This window comes from Pieris brassicae, chromosome 8 (genome assembly GCF_905147105.1).
Source record: "Pieris brassicae chromosome 8, ilPieBrab1.1, whole genome shotgun sequence".
In the NCBI taxonomy this organism is placed as follows: domain Eukaryota; kingdom Metazoa; phylum Arthropoda; class Insecta; order Lepidoptera; family Pieridae; genus Pieris; species Pieris brassicae.
In genome coordinates, this window is record NC_059672.1 from 7266828 (window position 1) to 7291099 (window position 24272).

Below are 24272 nucleotides of genomic sequence, written 5' to 3' on the forward strand. Positions count from 1 at the left end.
ATGGTTTCAGAGGCAAAGAGAGAAACTCCAGTTCAAACAAAAAATGCTAAAATAAACAATCTAAAGTTATATTGATTTTAAAGAATGCTTTCTTTGCTTTGCTTAAATTTGATCTCCCTTCCTTGAATATTACCACTAGAAATTCTCCTTGTAGTGATATTTGATATTTGACAGTATCGCAAATAATTATTTAACAATTTTTTATATAAAATAAAAGTATAGAAATCACCAAAAAACACTAAGGGTTTTAACCTTGGTGCCTGATGGATCACACTATACACATTTAATTTCCTTATAAACTAAGAGTTATAAATAATACAATTACAAAAAGAACTAAACGAAAACTATACAACAAACAGAGGGGAAAAAAACCTTAAACATAGTATTACATCTATCTTAAATTTCTAGAGCCAAGCAATCACATCCCAGGTTGGCTACAAAATACCTTTTTAAGACTTTTTGATTATCTTTAAACTATTGTATATGTATTAATCGAATTTCGGTTTGATACACTATCAGTTGTTTCACCCAATTGTAGGTGCGGCTTATCACTGATACGAGACAGAAACAATTGATAACACGGCAGTTGCCCCGCAATACATGCACAAAACAAAATCTGTCGAGAGAGACGCACGCTATGATGTAAATATATTCTATGTTTCGTGTTTTATCTGTGCTCGTTTAAAATTCATGCAACTTTCGCGCCGTTTGTAAACTAGAGAATCGAATAACTACCACAAATTCAATTTTAGAATGATATGCGGACTACGTTTAAAAATGTGACAGTGCAATTGACGTTCAGTGTTTTGACTATGTCGATAAATGGATTGTCGATAAAACGGTGACAATGAGGGGTATTTGGATGGAGTGTTTGAACGCGGCGGCTAGTCATCCATTTCCGCTGATTCCGGGGGATTTGGTGTCGCCATTCGATATCGATTTTGACGATGAAAGTTGGTAATTTTTAATCTTTTGTTATCATGTAATGTTTCTTAACGTATGCTGTTTTTTATAACATTAAAAATAAATCAAATTTCTGTAGCTTTTTCATTTGCAAATGAATGTTAAATGTGCACATAGAAATCAATTATTGCACAACCGAGAGATCCTACGACCTCAGGGATGAAATTCGCTCGCTGAAGCAAGTAGATCAATTATTTATTTATAATTAATAACAGCAGTTCCGGTCACACTTTTACATACAGCCTTTCACTTACATTGTAAATGATAACAAAGTATGTTTATTGTGTTTTCTATTGTCCGCCACAGATAGCAAATTGATTATTCTTTATCATACGATAAATGAACAGAACAAACACTCAATCATGCATTTGATCATCAATTCGCTCGTGCTAATATAACGCGATATTTCCTGGTTATGGGTTGCTAATTCTGTTCACTAATATGCTTATTAATCAGAAATTATTATTGTTTAGCATTGGTGTTTTAATCAATGTTATTTCCGTGAATATATGGCAGATATATGCAGAGGCGTTGATAACTTGGCGAAACTGATCGTGGTTGGTTAGAAGGCAACAAAATACATGCCCGTTCACTAACCATATGGACCCAAGTGAAAAACTCATCGTCGTCAAAACTACTCTGGACAGAAACTGGTGTAATTGGATTGTCTGCTCCAGATGTTTCCATACTAACCATAGCGCTCAGACATGAAACTACCGACTGAAGAGAGAGAGACACCTATTGGTGTTTTAATCAATTTTACAATAACTTGCGTAGTTTATCTCGCTATGCAACTTATCTTTCTGAAAATGCAAGATTAATTATCTCTAAGACTTGTCTTTTGTTAACATAGCTTTTACACATTTAAAGAAAACACTTTTTTACCGAATTGAAGCTATGTGTTTTTAAAAACTTATAATTATTTTACATAATTTCAAATTTCTCCCGACGTTACGCGTGCTTTACAGCGTGCGTGGTCACGGTGACTGAAAACAAAAGGCGTTGAATGTCAAAAATTTTAAGTTTATAATAATACATAGCTTCAATCCGGTAAAAAAGTGTTTTCTTTAAATCTCTAAGACTGATATAATATTTAATTATAATATTAATTTATACAAATAAATCCTTACTTAATTTTGTCACTTAGAACTTGATTTTATGTATTTTAAATAGTCTGTTGAAATGTTCTACGTAAAGCGTTGCGCAAAATCAGTAGATAGCGTTATCAACCGAATTATCAGATACAGTGCACGGTTCTTAACTCAGCCAGTCAACGAAACACAGTGGAATAATAAGTAGCCATTAGCTATGATAACTTTTATCGATAAAAGATCGATTCGAATTAAAATCACGCGCAACATCGAATCGACATTCGACCGAGATAAACTATCTTATCTAGCAGTCACAGTCAATCGTTGTGAACGGAAGGTTTAATTTATTATGAAGTGTTGACAATATGCGAATGCGGTTGTCTTTGACTGAATGTATGCGCGAGTGTGCGTGGCAAACTTTTTACTGTGGGTTGGATGCGTGTGAACGATTGCCTTCAGTGAGTAATGTGCTTTCGCCGGCTTATCCTCCGCTAGATGTCGTCATCGCCGCTCCAACGTGTAGTAGATGTATGTATTAAAGTTGACATTGACATTAGATAAAGTATCGATAACATTCGACATCTCTATGATCTATCGTAATAGAGCAATTTTGAGTTGACATGTTGTATGTGGTCTATTTATAATAAACGTACTAAAATAGATATTCTATGTACCTAGTCCTTATCACTGTCTTGTCATTGAACTGAAATCGGAAACGGAAATTATATAAACATTGCAGGATAAATTAAATTACCTGTAAGTGTTTTTTTTTATAGTCAAAGGGGCGGGTGGCTCCCCGGATGTGAAGTGATACCGCCGACCATGGACACATAAATACCGCAATCGCGAGTGCGTCGTCGGCCTTTTAAGATTGGTGCGCTTTTTAATTGAAGGACCGTGAGGTCGAATTGAGTGGGAAATACTTCAGTGAGCAGCTGGTTCCACATAGTGGTGGTGCGCGGCAAAAACTGCCTTAAAAACGCTCAGTATTTACTGTGTAATATAATTTTGCACTACAATACTGGATATATATTTAACAGATATTATCGTATATAATCCGTTGTCTATTGTTTTATCGAATTCCTCATATCATATCAAAATTCTCGCTAATAAAAAAGTTTTACGAATTTGTTTGTAAAATCCGCGACACGGCTAGTCCAATATTGCGTTGAATAAAATATATTTTTCGTGTTGGAAAAGCAATTTATATTTATTACTACAGAAATGAAACTTTGTTTATTTGGATTAACTAGCTTTTGATTTACGCTTGCAAATAAAATATTTTATATTGCGAAACTGTTTTTTTTTAAATATAATAGCAATACTTTTAACTTTAACTGCCAGTTTAAAGTAAAAGGTTGGGACACTACACGCGAGAAAAAATAAACAAAGACATCAAAAGAAAACAAAGGGATAAGCTAGTTAAAAACAAAATATTTACATAAACATATTACATTATAATATTATTATTCATTATGAAAGAAGATAATACATTATATTGTCTTTTGTTAACATAGCTTTTACACATTTAAAGAAAACTATTTTCACCGGATTGAAGCTATGTATTATATATTTAATTTTTTCCGACGTTTCGCGTGCTTTACAGCGTGCGTGGTCACGGTGACTGAAGAAGACATCTGTCACTAATGTATGTTCTATAGTTGTTCTAGAACAGTTTTCGCAAACTTTTTTGGGTCGTGCACCATCTAGCCTTTCAAAAATAGGTAGGCCTCCCTATGGATCTCTTTTTTATTTTTTATTGTTCACTTAAGAAACTTTATAATAAATATTATTGAATGATAATGAAATTAGAGCTTTGGACATTAATATGTTGGATTGTATTTAAAAGCCATACAACAAGATGTAATGATGATAACAGCACAGAACAGTATAGAAGTGTTTAATTAAATTGATAGTTCAAAAGCGCGTTAACGACATAATTTTATTCTCTGTAAGAGTTTTGCTTTCTCGAATCAAACCTCTGTAGTGTCCCAAATATATACTTGAAACGTGCATCATTTTTTTAAATAATCAAATTCATTAATAAATTCCATGTTTGACGCTACAACCATTTCAGCTGAGGCCTCAGATTTGTACCGGTATCATTTCTAATAGACAAATAGGTTGTCAACCTTCTGTGCCCGACACACACTTTGACTTTTTGGTTCCAAGGCATGCCGGTTTCCTCACGATGTTTTCCATCACAGTACGAGCGAGTGTTAAATACGCCCATAGTTGGAGCCAAAAAAAAATCCATGTTTATTTATTAATTATTCTTTGAGATGAGTACTGGATGGTATTAAATATACAGCCTCTCAATTAACATAAGTATGTTAATTTATAACTGCAATCAAAATATCATAGTTACGTGACATGTTTAAATGAAATAAACACACAATCGTAATTCGATTGGAAATTATCAATTATACGTGCTTGTTAATTTATCCAATACGGGACAATCGAATGTATCGAATATTAATCAAATGGTCAAGAGAATGTTGGTTTAGTAATTAAACGTGTGACTCAAGCTTTTCTGGTGCGTTCAAACCCTGGCCGATCAATTTTTATTTCGCGTTTTCGCGTAGATCCAAGACATGTGGTGTTACACAGATAACTGTCAATTTTTTTAAGTCGAACTCAAAATAAAATTCGTCGTTTCACAATATAAAATATTTTATTATTTTAGCACTCGAACGGTGATAGAACAGCGCAAGCAAATCGGTTCAAAACTATCTAGATATTTATACGAGATTTATATTTTTAGGCTTTAAAGCCTGATTCATATATCAGTGTCGTCTTCCGGTTAGCTACTAACTTTAATATAACCTAACAACCATTTCTTACATACGAAATTACTTGTTTGAAAGTTCTAAAGAAAACTTTTGTTCCACTTAGAATTGTATACCATTCATAATAAATATGATATAATTGATATATTTTTCTTAAACACAGTTAAATAACTAAATTATATTGGTTTAGTTATAAACCCTAAATGTCAAAGTTGAGTTTTTCGGTTCAAAATGTTTCGTTATGATATTTTTTATAGACCGGAAGCTCGTTACTGTAATGTGATTGCGCGGTTTGGCTTCGGGAGAATGCGGCCAGGAATAACTCTATTTCAGACCTTGAGAGGGTTTTTCAAACTTATTTTTAAATATATTTCTTCTACCTGTCACGTTAAAATATATTTACCGAAGGCACTTATATGGCTAATCAGAAATAGTTATATTGACTCTCTTATTATCGGCGTGTGACTCTCATCCCTGAGGTTTCCATTCCCGACTGTGCACTAATGGACGCTCTTTGTGCGCATTTAACATTCGCTCGTACGCTGAAGGAAAACATCGGGATGAATCCGGTTTTCCTTAGACCTAAAAAAGCCGATCACCTAGTTGCCTATTAGATTGACAAATGATCATGAAACACATACAGAAATCAGCAGGCAGCCCTTATTCATTGTTAATTTGTTTTTCTATTTATTACTTCTTTCTAAGCTCCTTAACAATCATTGGCTTCAGTAATTTAAACAAGTTTCCTGCAGCTTTATAATAGTATCAAGCTTAATACTAAATGCTGAAGATGAAATAAAGCCCACCCAGGTAGTTATGAATAAAAAGTGCGCTCGTCCTCACGAAGTACCCACTGAAATTTTAATTTTTTTACAAAACTTTTAATTGCTTTTTCCATCGACGCCGAGTGGCTATTTCACGAATTAATACCGAACGTGCGATGGAATCCGTGTTTTTATATCCTACTATTACTTACGTAGGCGTTTTATGAATATTTTTCGAACTGTTTTCTCAATGATATAGTAAATTTATTGCTTGCCATGGATTAAATATGCTTTTGTTAGCAAGTCTCATCACTGAGTCGTAGTTTCGAACTCCGGCTGTTCGCCTATGGAGTTGTAGCAATATGACTTTCGCTCGAATCATCATCATACATGATTTGGATTATATTATTCTGTTAAATAAATACAAATCTAAAGAGGTGGTTTGAATATCTGGTTGTTTTTTTTTATATTCCATGAAAAATCTATTATACGAACATCATGTATTAAGAATCGTTCCCCTACCAGATTATACCCAACTGTGACCTTTATAAATGTGAACTTTTGGAAACTCGACGTGAGAGCACAATATTTTAGAGCGAAATTCCATTTAAAATAGTTTATTAGTGGTAGCGGGCAGCGGCCGGCCATTTGGCAGAGCCAGCAACATATACTTCGTAAGTAGGGTAACTATTGTATAAAAAATGCATTTAGGATAAAGGGCAACGCGTAAACTAGTGAACTAGTTAGTACCCGTGACATTGTTTGTTTGAAATCGTTGTTTAAATCGAAACTACAGTTGATTAAAAAATTATGCAATTACTCAAGTAATTATGGGCTCACATATTCTTTACAAATCATTATTAAACCCGTGACATTGGTGTTTTTGTCTGTAAGAATTGTTTTTCTTCCCTCTCAATTTAATTGCTCGTGTAGATTGATGCACAGTGGTGGTTCAAACGCCGGTGTTAATTATTTGATTAATTGTGTTTATTTATTTTGTTTACTTATTATATGTTTTATAATTAATTAGAGAACTTTCCGAGTGCATTGTTACCCTACTTGACCCGGTTTCTCGGCCTGGGTCTGTCTGGTTAAAAGTACGACTTACATAAATCTCTTTTAAAAGAATTGCAACTATCAACGCCATTTTTGTTTTTATCCGCAGCGAACTGGAAGTGATTAAGCTTTAACGCAATAGTTGGAGACTTTTGTTTCCAAAATTCGTTCATTCATAACGGATGTCAAGTATTTAGGTTTTAAACAAATAAGGCTTTGTTTGATGACCTAAAAACATTTTTGAATACAATGACGTAAGTTTATAAACGCTGTTTATTAAACGGCTTTTTTATAAATTGTAAGGAAGTTTATGCGTTATGCGATTGTTATGCGCAGTGTTGGCCTGGTGACTTGAGCGTGAGGCTCTCATCCTGGAGTTTCGAACCTCGGCTGTGCAATGGACTTTCTCACTAAACAAAAATTACATTAGAGTAAGATTGCAATTGTGAAAGAACTTGCTGACAGTAAAGCCCAAAAAAGACTGTACAATCATTAGTGGCTGATATATTAGACATTTATATAATTTATCCAATCAATTATGACAGGCCCCTAACATTTTTCGCAAATTGTTTATATCATATATTTGTAACTTTAGTAAACTTTAAAAACATTGCCATATAGTTCTATAAAAATGTTATGGTTATAAATCGTTATAACATATAAAAAAAAATGACAGTCACATTTATATAACGATAGTAGCAGTTACACAACACAAACAAGAATACAAATGCAAAGAAACAACAGCAATGAATAATAAATAGAAGTAACAAAAACAGACAAATGTATAATTTATTGTGTCAATAAATAAATACTGTCCTATATCGAATATAACTAGCTTCTCATATACAGCTTTGCGTGTTATTCCCATGAGAATGTAAGTGCGTGCTCCTATTTCACCATGCTTCCTGTTGATAAAGGACAAATTATCTTTGTTTATTTTATTATTAACAATAACTTAAGATATCATGTTGAACGTGGTGTAATGAGTGCAGCTCCTTACAAACATTGTGAAAAAAATTTGGCTACCAAAAGGAGTGGCGGAGAGTTTATTTTCCAGTTCTTTTCTTCCGTTCTACGTCCTTGATTTGGCAGTAAATGTAAAATTAGAAGCATTTCAAATATATTTCTTTTTTAACGTTCATAAGTGTACATTGTGTTACCTATATGAATAAATGATTTTAAATTTCAATTGAATTGAATTAGCGATAATTTCTCCATTCTTTATAAATTTGAATGTTATTTTCAATAATTAGGTCGTGCGTTCAAAACCTTACTGAGATCATCACTAATACGATACAGGCAAACAATCCAATGCAACATTATTTTATTATATACCGTATTAACTAGCTTAGGCCAAAAACGTTTAATATAAAACAAAGTTACACCACAAACCATCACAAAACCTTATCAACGGCAGTTAAAAGAAAACTTGTTAAAGTAAGCCAATTTATTAGCGAAAATGCTATTTAGACTCGCATTAAAGTGCCATGAAAATTCTGTGGTTACATTATAATGGTGTTTGACAGTTTCATTTTACTACTGTCCTCGTTGCCAGCTTAAGAGATGCGTGACACTGGTTTTATTCTGGACAAAAATACTTGTTTTACTGTCTAATCTTAGTCGTAGATATATTGTAATGGTGGTATAGTTCCGAGATATAGACAAAATATGATGAGTTGCAAGGATTTGAAGCTGGATCTTTTGGTTTTCTGAATACGAACCAAGCTTTTTTCATTACCTTTTAACAAATAGTATATCTACAATATAAAAATGAATTCACTACTCGATGGATTTACTATCAATTTAGAAACCAATGTAGATACAAAATTTTAACGAATATGTATGTATATGTATAATCTAAAGCTAACAAAGGACCCTTTTTACTTAAAAATACAGTATAGTTTACTTTTAAAATATCATCAATAGGAAAATGTTAGTTTCCATTAAAATGAGCAGATTTTTACTTCTCCTAAATATTTAATTATTTTACAGCAAAGTGTATTATGAATGTGACCTAACCCTTATGACGTGCCAAGAGCGAATAAAGAGAAGGGTTGGTGGTTGATGGGAAACAATAAAGGAGGCAATTAATTAAAAACATCGTTCCCAGTCCTTTGAGATTTGCGCTGATTTCCACAGAAAATCTGCGCGAAAACGATTGCCATTCATTCTGAAGGTTAAATGAATTTAAAGGTTGCCGTATGTAATCTTTGGATGTTCCATTTTTAAATTCGAATATTATTTTGCGATTATTGTAGTTAGTGGAAGGGATATGTATTCGATATTTAAAAATATAGATATCTGTTTTCAGATGATGGTCTTGTGAATTTTTAACGATACTTAGGATAGATTGAAATAAGTATCAAATATTTTTATCATAAATGGCAAATGAGCAACTGCTTCCAAAATCAAAAATTATTTTTACTCTCAAAAGTAAAACGTTTACCCTACTAATCGTATTAACGTGATAAACGCATAGTATATTTGTCTACGACACATCGTAATTGTCTATTAAAATAAATGATCACAAACTTGTCGTCGGAGATATTCAGTAACGTATGTGCTACAGATACTATCATTAGCATAATAAAGAACTACTTCTTTCTGATAACAATATTTTGTATTATATTTACAGAAATTTGTAGTGTTGAAACATTAAAACATGTTTTACTCCCTTAATAGGCAAATGTATCTAAAGATTCTTTGTTTGTTCCGTGTCTGAGAGGATTAGGTATGATCAATGACGAAACTCGACAAACACTGTAACATATTGTATCATAAATCAGTCGATTTATACATGATATATCACGTGTCTTTGTTTGCTTTATTGATATCCATTATGGATATAAGAAATACGAACTTTGGTATGATATGATATGGTTGGAGGACTCATTTTCCGCACTTAGACTCATAATTGGTCCGCCGGAAAGACAAACTATTCCTTGGCTCAACCAACCGATAAGAAATCTAATTCAAAGAATAATAATATCATATTAGGGTTGCCTGGAAGAAATCGCTTGTTAGCGATAAGGCCACCTGTTGCCTAATAACTTATGTATGCTTTTTTTTTTGTTTGCTTAATTATCTATTATGGTAACAAAGTATTAATAAATAAAAAATATTTCTAAATAATTAAATGTATTTGGTTAAAAACTCATACTGTTAAAAGCTACAACCTTTTGTCTGACATATAACTTTATCGTGATATTCTACATTTATGAGTGCTTATTCTTCTTCTGAGGTCCCACATTATGATATAAAATTTCATTTCTCCAATTAGTTTGAGTTCATTTATATTTCTTAATTCGCCTACCGTTAAATCGTTGAAATTACTTTTCATAAAACATAAAAGTTCTCACATAAAAAGCTGTAATTATAAATGCGATGTCAGAACGATAATCGAGCGCATTGTTTACTTAATTGTTAGCTGAGATAAAAATAGAAATAAATAAGAATTGTGAGTCGCAAGAGCGTCGGATCCAATCTCATTCGTTTATAAAATAAAGGGATTGCCCGCCACTCACAAGTGCTAACCAAAGACGTTATGAAAATATGTTTTAGAATTTATCGCTTTGAATTCGCATTTTCAGGCGAGTTCAATTGAATGAGGACCATTTTTAGCTTAGCGTGTAAATTAAAAAGATTTTCTCGTATATGAAAACGTTGCAAACGTTTCTAAGATGCATTTATTATTTAATAAGGTTTTATTGGCGCTACGATGCTACGGAGCTACGACGTAGCTTTTACGGTTATAAATAGTATTGACCTGTTACATGTCCTTTAATATGATACAATTTTATTTATTCAATTGCTAGTAATCTTACAGCTAACATACATATTATAAAACAAAACACTTAGACAATACAAAAAGCCAAAAGAGTTTACATAGATTAACAATATGTAACAGAAAATAATAAACTAAAGAAAACTGAAATCTAACATTTGAAACAGCAAATAATACTTCATATTTTAAATTACTGCTTAAACAAAATCAGAGTCTTCCGCCTCTTCAAGAACTTTCTCTTCTGTGGTGAGGTGGAAAATATCAATATTCTCATAGTTGGTGTCATAGTTAGATAAAACCCGAAACATTGGCGAATTATGTAGGTAATTCAATTTCGTATGAGGCACACGGAACAATTTTATGTATCTTGTAGCATAAAGAGGAGGGATTTTAATAGAAATTAACGGCAACAAATAAGGCTATCTATCCGCCCATTAATAATTGCATGTAAAAATAGCAAGTCTTATTGACTCCGCCGACGTTTTAATGAATCTAAATTAAAATATTTGCAACAACCTGAGTAACTATGAACTTGTATATGTTTGATTTACCTATGGAAATGGGAATTCCCGGGCTTTCTAGAGAGAGTACCATTGGTTTTATTCGTCATATCCGTTAATTAAAACATAAATTATGTCTTAATTAATGGATATGACGTCTGTAAAGTCTTTATTGTCGTGTAAAAATAAATTTAATTTATGTTCTATATGTATTTATTATGATGACTTTGCGTTTTAGTAGAATCCTTTTAAATTATAACTAACTTACATCAACAAATGTTTTTCAGTTCAGAGTAAGATAAAAGTTTTCCTCGTCATTTGCTTGTTTAATTAATTGCATTCGCTCGGTTTGGGATGTTTGAAAAAGATTTTAATGGTAATGAATATATTACTTATATAAGATGAATTTAAATAAATTCCTAAACACTCACGATAGTATTTAAATAAATATATCATATTCATTAATTTATTGTATCTTAATATAAAGGAAGATGGTGTGGTGGGAACACAAATTGTACACAGTTTTTCTGTCCACTAGGACGTCGAACATATTTAAATCATTAAGTACTAAGGCCAGTGACATATAAACTATGACTAGCATTCTGGATATCAATGGTTGTTTCATATTTTTATTTTTTCGCACTGTAACCGGTTCGTTTCATTTCAATTTAACACATTTTTGTTTTGTGTGTTTTTGTGATACCACTTCGGGGCCTTGAAGAAACAGAGCGTACTGTTATATTATAACCTTGTATTTGGCTGACACTCTAATACTTTCTGTTTAGTCAGCAATTCCCACTAAGAGGTGACACGATAATTAAAATACTAAATTAGTTGTGTATCGGTCGCACACACATTTGCTAGCTTTCATTTTAATATTTCGTAAATCCTAATTATCAATTTAATTTCCATTGCATCCGGTATCTTTTCTTTTTTAAAACCTAATTACTGGGACAATACTAACGTACCATTTCCTGATAGGTAGTCAACACAGCCGGTACTATGTTCGGTAATTATCACTTCATTCAAAGTCACCTGATCGTTTGCGTCCTGTTTAAGATAAGGGTCTTGCTAAATAGTTTATCTTTATACCATTAATTTACAACTTAAGTTTCGGTTCAAAGATTTCGATCAAGAAATTAGAGTTACATCGGTAAGGTATAAGGTACATCGTGTTGTGAAATTATTTCGAAACAAACTATATCAATAGTCTTTTATTAACATAACTTTTAAACATTTAAAGAAAACACTTTTTTACCGGATTGAATCTATGTATTATTATAAACTTATAATTATTTTTATATAATACATTGATGCAACCCGGTAAAAAAGTGTTTTATTTAAAAGCTATATCAAATAAAAATATTAATTGCCAACAATAGCCATATGTACAATATTTTTCGATCGCATCGATGTTTCAACAGGCATTGTGACTAATTAATAATAATTTCTTAGACGCTCGTTCACCTTTATTATAATAATTTATATTGGACTTTCGCTCTTTAAAAACGTGGATGGCAATTTACCAAATATTTGTACTTGATATATATTAAGTTTACCGTAATTAGTCCTTGGTTTTATCAATATATCTTATTGAATATTTTTTATCTGATTTTTGCTTAAAGGATAGATTGATATAAATTAATTTGTTAATTATTTTCTGTATTTAAATTGAGGTATTATAAACCTTTCACAATGTTCACAATTTCATATGTAATACATAATTTGTATATAGGATCTTTACACGCCCTAATAAATTACTATGAAACTTGTAACAACGTTAAAGAAAATAAATCATGCAGTTTTTCTAAACAGGAGAAAATAAGAACATGAAAGACAAACAGTAAACTTAGGCCGACAGTTGTTTGTCTGAAACACATTAAACAGATTGCAAAGTTGTGTTTTTTGCCTTTTTCCTCGTCCTCTATAATTATCTTTTCTGTTGTAGCGTTTTCTTAGTTATTAGTTTGTTAAATTCTTTTTGTTTTACTGCTTAACTTCGTTCGTAAGTTGCTGGTTTCGATAAACTCTAAAGAAGAAATTCAGGCGTGGGAAATTAAAATGTGTGAAATATACATAGCAAGAAAATTTCGAGAATACTCAATCCTAGCAGCTCGATCCCGCCTTCAATTTTGAATGCGATCCTAAGTTTGCAGCATCAACGCTTCTATTGAGACCTATTTACACAGTGCATACAATAAAATCTGATTTAAAAGACACGTAAATTATAAATAAAATGGTTGGATTTAAATTTCATGTTTTACTTATAAACTAAATATGGTAGTTCTATCGCGGTTAAAAAAAATTGTGTATTGCATTAGCCCCTTATTTTTATCAAATACTTATAATGTGTGACCTTATCACTTGTTTTTATACCTAATATTGATAAAATATTACAAAAGGCATGCTGCGGAATCGAATGCTGTGCTGTGGGTCTTTTTTGGGAGACGACCTTCAATTGTTTATAGAAAGAGTATACTCATTCCTCCGGCCGGCAGCTTATCCACTAATGGGTTACCATGGACTGGACTGCCCTTTATGGGCGTCCCGTAGGCTCGTTTGCCCCTTTAAAAGGCTTTGTAAGAATCGATCGTTGATCTAACTAATACTTAGAAAATGATTGTTTTAAAACAGTTAATTAGCTGTTGGCATAACAATTTATTAAGTATAATTATTAAAGCATAAAAGACACGATTTGATCCGATAAAACTAAAGAGAAGTTCGCGTAAGCTGCGGTATAATATAATGACCATTCAGCGAACCGCATCACTGCATACGATTTCTACGAACGAATTTTCCACGCCATTATCCAACTGAAGCACGTAGCTGCTAACTAACCAAACTTAATTAAAATGCGCTTTAGGCTTTTTTTATCATCTGCAATCCAAGATCCGATGGCTTAACTAGCGGCACGTTTGCTTTACAGTATAAGGCGATGATACTGTGTGCTTGCCTTGTCCCTAACCTGAGAAGTTATGGCTTTCATGAGACTTTTGTATTGACTTATTATAGGCCTACTACCAGAGTTCATTTGTATTTATGTTATTTTGTATTATTAGTACTTATTCTATGTTTCAATGGTTCCATTAACATTATCCATAACGGAAGAGTTTAAATTGATACAATTCTTAACGAAATGTTAATAACTCACTCGAACAGTTGATTAACCAGTGTTAGATTTTTAAATAATAATAAACTGTGATGGTACTTGAATCCTCACGTTCCCGTACGGGTTTCATGGTTCAAGATGATGTTTTGTATTTATTAATAGGCCAGTAGGTGTCTGATATAAAGTAATTTTTGGGTTGAAACCATTCTCTAACGATTTTTCCCTTTACCGTAGGAGCGAGTGTTAAATGTGCACGTAGACAGAAACGTCCATTGGTACAGCCGGGGCTCGAACGTACGGCCTCAGGCTGAAAAATCTTACTCTCTTACCACTATGCCATTATTGTCGTTTTATAAATAAGAGTTATATAAGACCTATATAATAATTATATAAGAGTTATACATAAATATAATAATAATAGAGTTATAAATAATATATATAGACCAAACACGCTAAAATTAATTTATACAATGAAAAATAACGGAAAAATTTACCATTTTGCATGCGGTAGATAACGTGGGTATTCAATAACTTCTCATCTTACGGGTGGCTGGTCAAAATTGAGGTCTAATTAAAAAAGACCGGCTCGGATGAGGGCCGTAATTGGCTATCCGCTCCGAGGACACTCGATGTTACCACAGTGTGTTACAGTGGAGAAATATTAAATATGGTTTATGAATTAGGCAGGTGAATGTTATATGTTTAATCAGGTGGCTGATTTTTATGTGTATTGTCTAGTATGGTTTGCTTGTTTGGACGCGTTAATCCCAGGAACTCCTAGTACAAATTAAAAAGGTTTTTGTGTCGTTTAATACATTTGTCAATGTGTTATAAAAGCCAGATAAATAAGACATTTGACATCAATTAATCATAAAAATGTGTGCGTGTGTGTACTAGTACACACGTAAGAAGTGAAACTTCTTTATGACCTTATTTTTCGAAAAATGATGTACTATATGCAACTTTACAGAAATTGGTTAAATTAGGTAAGGTTTAACAGAAGGCTTTTATTATCATAGACTAAGATTATTACAGAATTTCATTAATTGTAATAGATTTATTGCTATCATAATGGCATTAATGGCTTTGAATCTTTTAGAATCAACTGTAGTAGGGACAAGAAAGAGATGGCGTGTAACGGAAAAATGTGACGCGCAACCGAAAATTGTGACGGTAAATCTTTTTACAATGCCGATAAAGAAGTTTCACTTCAATAATTTCAAGAAAACAATCTTAAGTCCATACTATTGCGTCAATGTTGCCTAAAATATTATATTAGTAGGTTAGCTTTAAAGTATATTAAATCATCAAAATAAAATAGCAAATGCAGTCCATTGCAATGACCCACGCAAGGGCAATCCAGCCAGTATGTTTTTAGGGTGTCTCACTTTAATGGTTGGAACTTCTTACAAACATTTTGTAAAACATATAACTCAGAGAATTTGTTGCTGTCTGTTCTTCTCATCCGTCTACGCTTATTTGAATACAGGCAACAAATGTTAATTTAGAAGCATTTTTTAAAAACTAATTATCTTATTGATGTTGATTAACTTTAAAAAAATATCCCGTTTATTTAGTTAGTTAAAAATAAGCTAAAAATAGTTTTAGTTTAGACATATATTTTATTTGTGCTGTATTAGACTTTATTCTAGACAAACTAAACATTTCTCTACTAGAGATTCGTTAACTATTGAGTTTCTTTGTCGTTACGGTCACTTCAAGATTGCATTTCTTTCCAAATAACTTGTTTTATACCAAAGGTTGGAATGCAATTTTCCTTAAAGTTATCCGAGCCAAGGAAAATTAAAAGATTTTTCTCTCTATACGTTATATTTAACCTGAACATTGTAGCGATCTACGATTTAGTAAAACAAATTGATGAGTGAAATTCTTAATGAAGTGTTTCCAAGTAGAAGTTCTCCACTGTCAATAAGGCCTTGAAGCCTCCTTGTCAGTGGTTGATGATGATTGATCTAGGAACCTCCCTTTAGGTCGGAGGAAGAACACACACTTTTTTCACTCACAATATGTTAACGACCCATTAATTTAATGATTGATTTAATTGTGATGATATGGTAGTGCCGTATTTACCTATAAATCTTAAACATATTTAAATCCATACTACATTGTTACTTATCTTAACGCACATACCGTTATAAAAATGGTTTCGACTCCCGTTGAAAAATCATTCCTATTAAATAAAACAAATGTATGTAGGTTCCGGGAGTTTATTATTGTTTTGTTCATAGTGTCTAAATGTTAAAAGTAGAAATCTAAAGCTAAACGAATTAAAATTCGAACGTTAATCTATGCGTAAAAATAAAAATAAAACATAAAGTTATGAAAACTGAAAGGTTCCAAGTTATGGGTTGCATAATTTTACATTTAATGTGCTTTTTGTTTTGTTATACATATTAAGGTTTTTAAATATTAACTAGCTGTCACCGCGAACTTAGCCTCGCTTAAAGATGATTTCTTTACATAGCCTACCTTTTTAGTAGCTTACGTACCGACATATGGAACATTTGCTATGCTATCCCATAGAAACTGTTCGCTTTTCCGAAATAAAAAACAACTTTCTCAAGTTTTTTATTCCGGAGAATAACTTACTTAAGAAAGTTGTTGTTGTTGTAAAAACAAATACTCGAATTGGTCCAGCCGTCTCCGAGTTTCACGATTAGCAACACATTTAGCATTGTTAACTTACGTAGTGTACTTAAATCCAAACTGTTCGTCAAACAGGAAAACATCGTGAGAAAGACCTGTGTCGGGCACAGGAGTATACAACGTATGTTGCATATATTTATATATATATATCTTACAGAAAATGTATCGCTTGAATGATAATAAGCTTTATAATAGCGGAAGAAGGAGCATGATGTAATGATTGCAGGGGCTGACAATAAACCTAGGTTATTTAAAAGAGTTTTTTGCCGTTGGTCTTGGTTTGAGAACTAGTCTGTCTAGATTAATTGTAAATTTAGAAACATTATTTTTTTACGTACACAAGTGTACACCAATATAAATAATTTATATTTAGATTTTTAATCTTTATATTATATTATTAATATATTGTAATACTTTATACAGAGGCTTAATTAATCAGGTTTTTCTTTGTTTCAGTATTCCCCAATGTACCCGCCGCGCCTGGGATGCCATGTGCTGGAGAGGACAGTAAGTATTATCTAACAAACGTTCACAAAACCTAGTTATATACCTTAGTCAAAAAATAATCAATGTAAATAACAAAAACCTTATATTTATATGATATACATCACAGCATACCTACATATAATAAGACAAACGCCCGGTTTTATAGTTAAAATACAAGTCGTATTACTTTTCCAATCAGCGTATTATCAATATATACGGACTGTAAAAAAAATCCTTGGTTAAATATAATTCAGAAATCGAGTAGTAAATTTATAATTTAATTAAATTTACAATAAATAGCTAAAAGGTTGTTGTCATAAGGTTGCCGGTTTTTTTTTATGTTATAACATATTTTAATGTATTCCATAATACCTTCGGTAACAATTTTACGTTTGCGGGAAAATTCTTTTCTGTGACTCAAAATTCGAAGTAGTAAAAATATATTCTTTTGAATGCGATTCGTTCATGCACAAGGAAATATTAGATTACTTTATATATTTTCGTAAAACAAATCTGAATTTCACCCTACGTGACTAAAATGTTTCCGTTCCGGTCACCATACGTTATAAACTTTATACCTATATAAAAGAATCATATTATGACCATTGTTAGATTTGAGGATAGGGCAAGCAGAAACAACTCGCAAAGTTGCACTGAAAATAGAGATGTTACACAGTACATACAGTTATAAAGAGTTGTCGTTGAATGGAGAGAAGAAAAACGTATAGATAATCCATGACTCCTACTTATTAGTCATTGTCAACAACAGTCTACACGTGCGAGCAATCCCAATTTGTAAACAAAAAAAAGTAATTTGTTAGAAAGTACATCATACATATGCTAAATATCCAAAACAAAGTCTTCTTAAAAGTACTATTACAATTTAGCTTGTTTTGATATCTGCATTGTAAATGTGAGACGTAGCAATCGTAAGGATTATTCCTATTAACAAAATATAGATAAGGCACGAAACACGATGTGTAAGACAAAACTGACCAATTAATTACCTTTAATTTTAATAAACAAAAATTATCGTTCTGTTCATGACAGTGTAGATGCGTCTAACAGGATGAGTTCCAAGCGTTGCTTCAGGTTGCTAATTTAATCTTGTGGTCAGTGGTTACGAAATGTCATCAGGCTCTTGCACTGATTGAGTATAGTATATAAGTGACTTAGTTCAATACATAGTATTGTCTTTTATTTACATAACTTTTACACATTTTAACGGATTGAAGCTATGTATTATTACTAACTTATAATTATTTACATAATTTTAAAGCTTACAGCTGTAAGCTGTGATACTTTTTGACATTCAACACCTTTCAGTCACCCTGACCACGCACGCTGTAAAGCACGCGAAACGTCGTATATTTTTTTTAATTATGTAAAATAATTATAAGTTTATAATAATACAATCCGTTAAAAAAGTGTTTTCTTTAAATTAGTCCAATATAGTGTTTGCCAACGTGGGACCGAAGCCTCACTAGGGAAAATTTGAGTGTGGCTTTTAATTTCAGTTATGTATTATTTAATTTTTTTATATGCATGTGTGTTTACTATGACATCATTGAACATTACGATCTAGCCTAACTTATAAGTAATTTAAGTCTAACCTATTTTACTAAAAAGGATTGTTATCATAAGGAAGTGTCGAATAACACTACTTATAGTCTTTTTTATGTATTATGTTTTGAAAATTTACTTACTGTGTTTCATTAATAATTTCCTTATAATTTCTTCCTTAAAACAATAATTTAAGTTACAATAAGGAATAATGTTAGAAAGTCTAAGGTAGGAGGTTGTGAACCACTGATGAAATAGATTGTTAAAAGGCTTTAAATAAAATAATTAAACTAGCTTAAACACTGGGTATTCTGTTAACATTATTATATTATTTCTATTTGAGACTGAATTAGCCAATAGGTTAGCAGTATTTAATTAGATAGAGATGTATCTGCACAAATCTAATAATAATAGGTCCTCTTCATCCTTAACTAACGTTCAAAGTACAGTTAGTCTTTACAAATCACTTGTGCGTAGTATTTTAGAGTATGCTACGGTAATCTAGTCACCACATTACAAAATGCAAATTAATACTATTGAAATGGTTCAAAAACGTTTCCTTAGAAAGCTTTGCAATCGTCTGCACTTGCGTGGTGCATTGCAAACGTACGAGGCTCGTTTGGACAATTTCAAGTTTCAAACTCCGACGTGATTTTATTGGTCTAGTTTATTTGTATAAAATATTTAACTTTAACACTCACAACTAATCTTCTAACAAAATTTTCCTTTCTTTGTAATTCCAGAGTTACTCGAACTAAAAGTATTCTATACGTACCTACGGCTCACCTTTCGGCTACTTTGAATAGTCCAGTAAATATCTTGCTCTTACAATTTCATTACTCAAGTTGTAAGAGCGAGATAGCCTATTGTATGTTAGTAATAACATCGATGAAAATATTGATGTGTCTTACAACAGTCTGCCAAGTTACCGTAACCTTGTTTATCACGTTCTTAATGAGGTTTAAGTTTTCATTTAGTTTAGGTTATTTTGTTTTTTATCTTTTTAGTTTTGTTTATTTTTGTTTTGTTTTTTTTGTGTTTGTCTGTTTAAATTTAGATTTAGATCACTTATGTTCTAATATCATTGATGTGTATGTACGTTAAATTTGTGATGTCATATTTTCTTGTATTTTTTAGGCATTCACATTGTTTTATATCGTATAAACACTTTGAGGCAATGTATTTTTCTTTGTGCAAATTATTAAAGCGAAGGAAAACATTAGGAAAGATCAGAAAAGATCACGTCTAGAATAGTAATTTGACTGTGTGTCTTTTCCTCACAGCATTAATACACTTTAACAAAGAAAAGCATGATTTAGTTTAGTTTTAGTGATTTAACCAGTAGGTGAACTGGATGTTTCGCTGACAACTACTGTAATGTATTTTAAATTTTATAGATAATTCATTGCATTCGCGTTTAAGATGTTAATATAAGTTTATTTAAAACTGAACTTAAAAGTTAGACAGTTATTAATTATGTATCTGTAATATAAAATAAGTTCCAAGCTCCGATAACTGAAACTATAGTCTCGATTTAACTAAATAATTAGCTTTTTTCTTTAAACATGGTTTTAATTAGAAATATTATAAAAATGTTAGCACGGTACAGAGTGTCTACGCTCGGGAATTATTCAAAGTGTACGCTTATTTAATATTTAAGTGGGAAGAATGAGAAAATGTCACGTATTCTGGGTCAAAGTCAGCTTTCTGGGTCCAAGACCGGCTTATAAATAGTAACTACTGGAGGTCTTGTGTTGACTGTTTGAGTAGTTTATATCAACTGAATAGTCTTAAATTGAACCCAACTACACTAGGTATTTCGTTAAGATTAAATTGATAATTGATTGATTATTATAAACACAAAGAGCCGTGTTGGTCTAGTTGCTTCAGAGTGCGTCTCTCATAACTGGGGGCCTAGATTCGATCCCCGGCTGCGAACCAATGGACTTTCTTTCGCTCGAAAGGTGAAGAAAAACATCGTGAGGAAACCGGCTTGACTTGAAATCAGAATAAAGTCAACGATGTGTCAGGCATAGGAGGTTGATCACCTACTTGCCTATTATATTGAGCTGCTCGTTTGCCTCGTGTCTCGTAAAATTGATTATTATATAGAAAACTTAAAAAGTAAAGAGAAATAGGACCATGTACAACAAAATAACTATATAAAAAAATATATGGAAAATCGTAATTAAAATGTAATTTACGAATTAGACTATTGTAAATTTTGTGTGAAGGCCAAACAAGGATTTAAAATCACTCGTTAATAATCCCTATGTTGAAGCGATATCTACAAAGTTAACTTCGCCTTACGAGCATACAGTAGCCATGAATAACAAAGCAATTAAACAGAAGTAGCTAATCGAAACATCAAAGATGTATGGTGTAACGTCCGTGTTTGTTCACGATCTCATATTGACTCATACATAATTTGCTCCATAGCCGCTTCCTCGAGAATATAGTAAAGCTATATCACAACATGGCGGCTCATGACGGCCATGACCCCCGATGTGATCTCGATAAAGTTTCAAAGCTAAAGTACCTTTCCTTAGTAAACTTTTGCAGATTGACGACACTGCATGACTGGCCATGCGTCATACTCGTGAACGGGTGCTCCTTGTGGTGACTGGTCGTACTTGAATTCGTGTATGCGGTGATATTAGTTATTTCGACTATGTATTTGACTCCTTTTTCACCATGCCTCCTGCTGATAAAGGACAAATCTTTGTTTTTAATTTATTTTATTATTATTAATTACTCAAGATGTCATGTGGAACATGATGTAATGTTTGCGGCTCTTTACAAATGTTGTGTAAAACAATAATTGCCGATTAAAAAGATTGGCGGCGAGTTTATTGCCAGTTCTTCTGTTCCGTTCTACGCCGTTGATTTGAAAATTGGCAGTGTATGTAAAATTAGAAGCATTATATACATTTCTATTTTTGACGTTCATAATTGTACCTAAATGAATAAATTTGAATTTTGCAAATGATGTTATTTTACTATTTTAATAGTACATGTTACACAGACTTGTTTGTGTGTGAATTCGTTATAATTTAAATTTCACCGTCTGGCCTTAATTCTAAATGTTCCGTTTTATACAAAATGTTGTAAAACCTTCTTTTTATATTTATAGCCGCATTAACATAAGAATAGAAAATAAAAGAGACAGGACAGACAGACATTACACATATGTCGCAGATATACTCGACGACCGATTCTACGTACTACTGACAAATTTACTTGTCACATTGACATCTTACAACCTGTAAAATGTCTATTATATTGCGTGGTGATGACATCATAAAACAAATGACATCGTGTTTTTTGTTGCATAATCTGTGACTTATGATATAAGTAATTAATAAGTAAGATATATTACAAATATAGCAAAGTAACATTTTGAACGTATCAGGAGTTTACAGACCCTGCAGCACATTGCACAGTTTAGGTAATGTAATAAATAATTAACTAGATATTTAATTAGTTCGCCTGACAGCAAATGTACAGGAAAGTTCAAAAACAAATTATCATAATCAAATTTCAAATGGCAAATACGCGCGCTATGCAAATGTCATACACTTATTGTAACACAAACAATGTATCTTGGAGACGGAGCAAATCGCATTAGTGAATGTTCATTCTGTCTTACAACCTTAATTTATTTGTTCAAAACGTTTATATAATCTTTTCACTAAGCATTTTGGAATATTTATAAACCATCTAGAAATTATACCAATGGCACAACAATCTTTTACGTCTGGGACTCAAATTTCTGTATTCGGTCATCATTTCTAAAAGGCATGTAGATGATCAACCTTCTGTGACACACCGTTGACTTCCTTTGGTCTAAGGCATGCCGGCCCTACGAGTATCACGTAATCACAGTACAGGAGTCTTTAATTTGTTATTTGGTGATTACGTCAACAGTAATTATTTACTTTTTACACATTTTCTATGATTAAAAGCGAAATGTATGTACTGTTTATGTACTATTATTTTTGAGAGCTTTGCTTCCTTTTGCTGATAAGAGGAGGGGAAGGAGATGTATTTCTGTAAATTTGCTTACGTAATACATGAACGGCCCTATATAGACGGAAAGTCCATTGGTGTCGGGAAACGAATCTACGGTCCCAGGGATAAGAGCCACACCATCTCCCAAATGCACTTGATAAATTATACATCCGTCCACAACCCTATTGGATTGTTATTTTCTAAAATTCTAACACACATATACATTACTCCTTAATATAAAATATGGTGCAACAACCCTTGCTCTTGGCCTTAGATTTCTGTAACTGTTTCTTGATCATAATTTCTTAATAGAAGGTGATCACCATAAAAGCGTGGGTTAAATGCGTTATATAAATAGAAATATCCATTGTTGCACAGCCGTGATGGGAAAGCGTGACCTCAGGCTTGAGAGACGCACGCAAGTCACTACTCCGACTGACCGTCATCTCTAACATAAATATCACTATTGTTGATCATAACAAACCATAAGTGATCCTAATATTACATTTCTTGAAAAGAAAATGATACATTAGAGCTTAGCGCTTCCAGCCATTAAGATGATTACTATTTCACTTTGTAACCTTGGTCAAAGAGAATAAAGTTATGACCCCTAATGACGTGATCTTGCCATTTCTATGTCATTTTCCCTACTACTACGCAAGCCCCTACTTTAGTTTAAAGCATTTGGACTTCTTTTATATATTTATTTTCGCATTAGTATTCCGTCAGGTACTCACTGAATAATATCCAAACAAATATACACAAAAGCTAAAAACGGAATGCACATACATAAAATATATATTTATAATAAATTCTAAATTATTAGTGCTAAAATTCATTCATCATTACAATGTATACTTAATATAAAGGAACAATAACAACTCCATTATTAGTAAAATATATCAGAGTTTTTCTAAATTATTCTTTAAACATTAGTTACATTTAGTATATATCTATTTGCTGGTAATTGGTCTTATAATTTTAAATTTATAAATTGTTTCTTTTCTAAGACTCCATTTAACATTACGATCTGGCCTAACTTAATACTAATGATTAATTTTCTAAAAAAGGGTTTTTGACATAAGTGTCCAGTAACACTACTTACAGTCTATATTAAGGACAAGATAGTCTGTTCCTATGTTCTATTTTTACACTTTATATCAAGTAAGGTTCGAAATTAAATTCATTACTGTAGTAACTTTTAATCACGAAATTGTAATCTGTTGTTCGTAAAGTTACATTCGGAGGTAACTTTTCTTTAGTCTTAATTAAAACTTAATTAAATTTAATATCATCTTGCATTTTCATAACGGAGCCTTTGAAATTTATATTTCATCAAGAAATGTAAATTCCCTGAGATATTTGCGACTGGATTGTGGCAGTCTGAACTGAGACAGTTGCTTAATTTAATTTTAACATACAAATATAATATACACTTATTGTAAACTGCATTTTAGACACTTTTTTTACCTACATCTAAAATAGTAGG

The 24272-nt window shown here is 32.0% G+C and overlaps 1 protein-coding gene across 7 annotated transcripts in view; it reads left to right on the plus strand.

Annotated features, from left to right (window-relative positions):
- Positions 1-24272, plus strand: part of LOC123712851 (atypical protein kinase C) — a 174883-nt gene that overhangs the window by 139000 nt on the left and 11611 nt on the right. For 5 of the 7 annotated variants that reach the window (XM_045666176.1, XM_045666175.1, XM_045666174.1 and 2 more), the window contains one exon: positions 17180-17230. In XM_045666176.1, coding sequence (XP_045522132.1) covers positions 17180-17230 — 51 coding nt within the window. Of the gene's footprint in view, positions 1-622; positions 954-2357; positions 2583-17179; positions 17231-24272 lie in introns of those variants that run through there. The other 2 variants (XM_045666178.1, XM_045666177.1) reach the window with 2 other exon arrangements.